At 32.8% G+C, this 2,716-nt stretch overlaps 1 protein-coding gene across 1 annotated transcript; it reads left to right on the forward strand.

The window, feature by feature from the left end:
* The first annotated feature begins 210 nt into the window (after positions 1 to 210).
* Positions 211 to 2,383, forward strand: LOC105645029 (acetylserotonin O-methyltransferase-like). The gene is made up of 2 exons (XM_089717294.1): positions 211 to 1,038; positions 2,011 to 2,383. The coding sequence occupies exons 1-2, from the start codon at positions 211 to 213 to the stop codon at positions 2,302 to 2,304; spliced, it is 1,122 nt and encodes a 373-aa protein (XP_089573420.1). The 3' UTR covers positions 2,305 to 2,383.
* Positions 2,384 to 2,716: the final 333 nt, after the last annotated feature.

The raw sequence follows: 2,716 nt of genomic DNA on the forward strand, positions 1-2,716 counted from the left end.
GTGAATGAGGCCACTTGCTCAAATATCAAATATGCAATGAAAGGGACCCACTATATATATATATATATATATATATATATATATATATATATATATATATATATATATATATATATTAGTTAATTGTTATATTTAATTAATGAATTAATTAATTTACTTTTAATAATTTTATATATACATTTTATGACTATAAATATGAGCATTGGTGCCATGGCACAACTCAGGCTACCCAACAATAACATATTCCACATTTTATATTCTGAAGCTTCCCTCACAAAAGAGATTTTAGAAAAAATGAGCGATAAAGAAGAAGCAGCAGTGCAAACAGAAATTGAAATGTGGAAATATGTATTTGGGTTTAGCAATATTGCAGTGGTTAAGTGTGCTTTTGAGCTTGGAATAGCCAATGCTATTGAAAACCATCAAGGACCAATCACGCTAACTGACCTATCATCCACCATTGGATGTAACCCATCTCTTCTCCATCGCATCATGAGCTTCTTAGTCCATCACAATATTTTCAAAGAGCAACTCACCGCCGATGGCACCAAAGGCTATATACAGACACCTCTCTCTCGACGGTTACTTGGTCCAGGCGAGAACAACATGGCGGCTCTGTTTTTACTGGAGAACAGTCCGGTTATGCTGGCGTCATGGAATTTTTTAAGTTCTCATTTAAGACTAAATGGGTCTATGCCGTTTGAGACAGCTCACGGCGACGATCATTGGGAATATATAGCAGAAAACCCTGGCCATAGCAATCTATTCAATGATGGAATGGCTTGTAATGCTAGAAATATGGTGTCTAATATGGTTGAAAAGTGTATAGAGGTATTTGATGGGGTAAAAACTTTGGTAGATGTTGGTGGAGGAAATGGGACTGCTTTAAGGACATTGGTTAAGCTTTGTCCTTGGATTCAAGGCATTAACTTTGATCTTCCTCATGTTGTGGATGTTGCAGAAGAATGTGTTGGTGTTAAGCATGTTGGAGGTGACATGTTTCAATGTATTCCAAACGCTGATGCTGCTTTTCTAATGGTCAGTTTTTGCTTACATTTTGTTTTTGTTTTTGCTCAAACAAGATCCCTTTTTCAGGGCTTCAATTTAATATACACACATCTCTTTTTTCAATTTTACAAAATAAAATAATACAATCAATTTTCCAAAAAGAAAATAAATGTTCTTTTGAATGGTAATTTAAGCAGAAAAAATAATTGCATGGTGTAGAAAAGCATTTATATGGTTTTTTTTTTTTTTTTCCTTAGAATCTCTGAAACTGTTAGTATTTATAGTAATTAGTGTAGTAACTACTTTGTCTAGTATTTAGGATTTATAACCCTTAGTGTAGCATTTACAGAATATATTATTTGAGAAATTTATACTTTCGTGTATGAATTTGTGATTAGTATTTATTATAAATAGTAATTGTTTTAATTTATAATTATAAACATTACTGATGAGGCACAAATTATCTTTCAATCTTCAATTAACACACTAAAATCAGAGTCCTCTACTATCTACAGCTTTTAAGACAATTGCCTACCAAATTTCCTAAGCATCTGGGACCACCAATATATTATCCATTCGGTGGTTCTTTATCGAGGAAAACGCTTTCGTAGCTACATCTTCTGCCATTCTTGGAGTGTGTATCTATAAGACAAAAAACATTACCCATCTACAAAAGATTTCCCTATGATCTCAAAAAATAACGATGGTTGCATCAATGTTTCATTTAAGAATTAAGCGTATGCAATGCTTTTACTTAATGATGAATTTTTAATCCCTTTGCCCAAAATAATATTTAAAGTTACTAGTTTGAGATGTATCAATTATTTGTCTAGTTATCTATTTAGTTAAAAATCAACAAATCAAAAATTTTTATTACACTTTGTAAAGTAAAAGTAAAAATTTAAATGATGTGCACCGAAGCATAGCATAGTAGTAAATGCATGTACCTGGCAATAAATTATGTTGAATGATATTTAACCTAATTTCACTTATAAATTGAAGTGGGTTCTTCACGATTGGAATGATGATGAATGTATCCAAATCTTGAAGAAGTGCAAGGAAGCTATTCCAGAGGAAAATGGAAAGGTGATAATTGTTGAAGCTGTGATTGATGAAGCAAATGACGACAAGCTTGAGTTCGTGAGATTGGCGTTGGACATGCTGATGATGGCCTGTACTACAGGTAAAGAAAGGACATCTAAGGAATGGGAATATGTTCTTAAGGAGGCTGGCTTCAGCCGTCATACTATAAAATCCATAGCAACTCTTCAATCTGTTATTGAGGCCTTTCCATGAATATGATTTATTAAAGCCAATTAATGCTTGTAATTTTTTTTCTTTATCTTAATTTGCTCTGGTTATGGATTTCTCAAGACATTTTGTGTTCACTACAAAAAATTCTCTAATTTGCGACCGAAAAATCAATCGCAAAATATTAGAAATCGGTCACTAAATGCAATCAACATCGCAAAAATTTTTGCTACCGAATTACTAAGCGGTTGCAAATTAGCGATCGAAAAATTAGTCACAAAATTATAAATATCGGTTGCTAATTTTCGTCATGTCTTCCTTCTGAAAGCCTATCGCAAATTGGTCGCATATTGTGTTGGTCGCAATTATGAATAGAGGTCGCAAATTTTGAAAGCGATTGGTTAGTGATCTGTTGTAATTTCCAATTTAACGGTTATAATTTTGGTTGTAGTTCGGT

This window comes from Jatropha curcas, chromosome 1 (genome assembly GCF_041381405.1).
Source record: "Jatropha curcas cultivar XTBG-Jc1 chromosome 1, XTBG_Jcur_1.0, whole genome shotgun sequence".
NCBI classification, from domain to species: Eukaryota; Viridiplantae; Streptophyta; class Magnoliopsida; order Malpighiales; family Euphorbiaceae; genus Jatropha; species Jatropha curcas.

Excerpts from the sequence above, each read along its gene's own strand:
- LOC105645029 (XM_089717294.1), top strand. The coding sequence starts at position 211 with ATGGCACAACTCAGGCTACCCAACAATAACATATTCCACATTTTATAT. Across the intron at positions 1,039-2,010 it reads CTGATGCTGCTTTTCTAATG|TGGGTTCTTCACGATTGGAA; the intron begins GTCAGTTTTTGC and ends TATAAATTGAAG.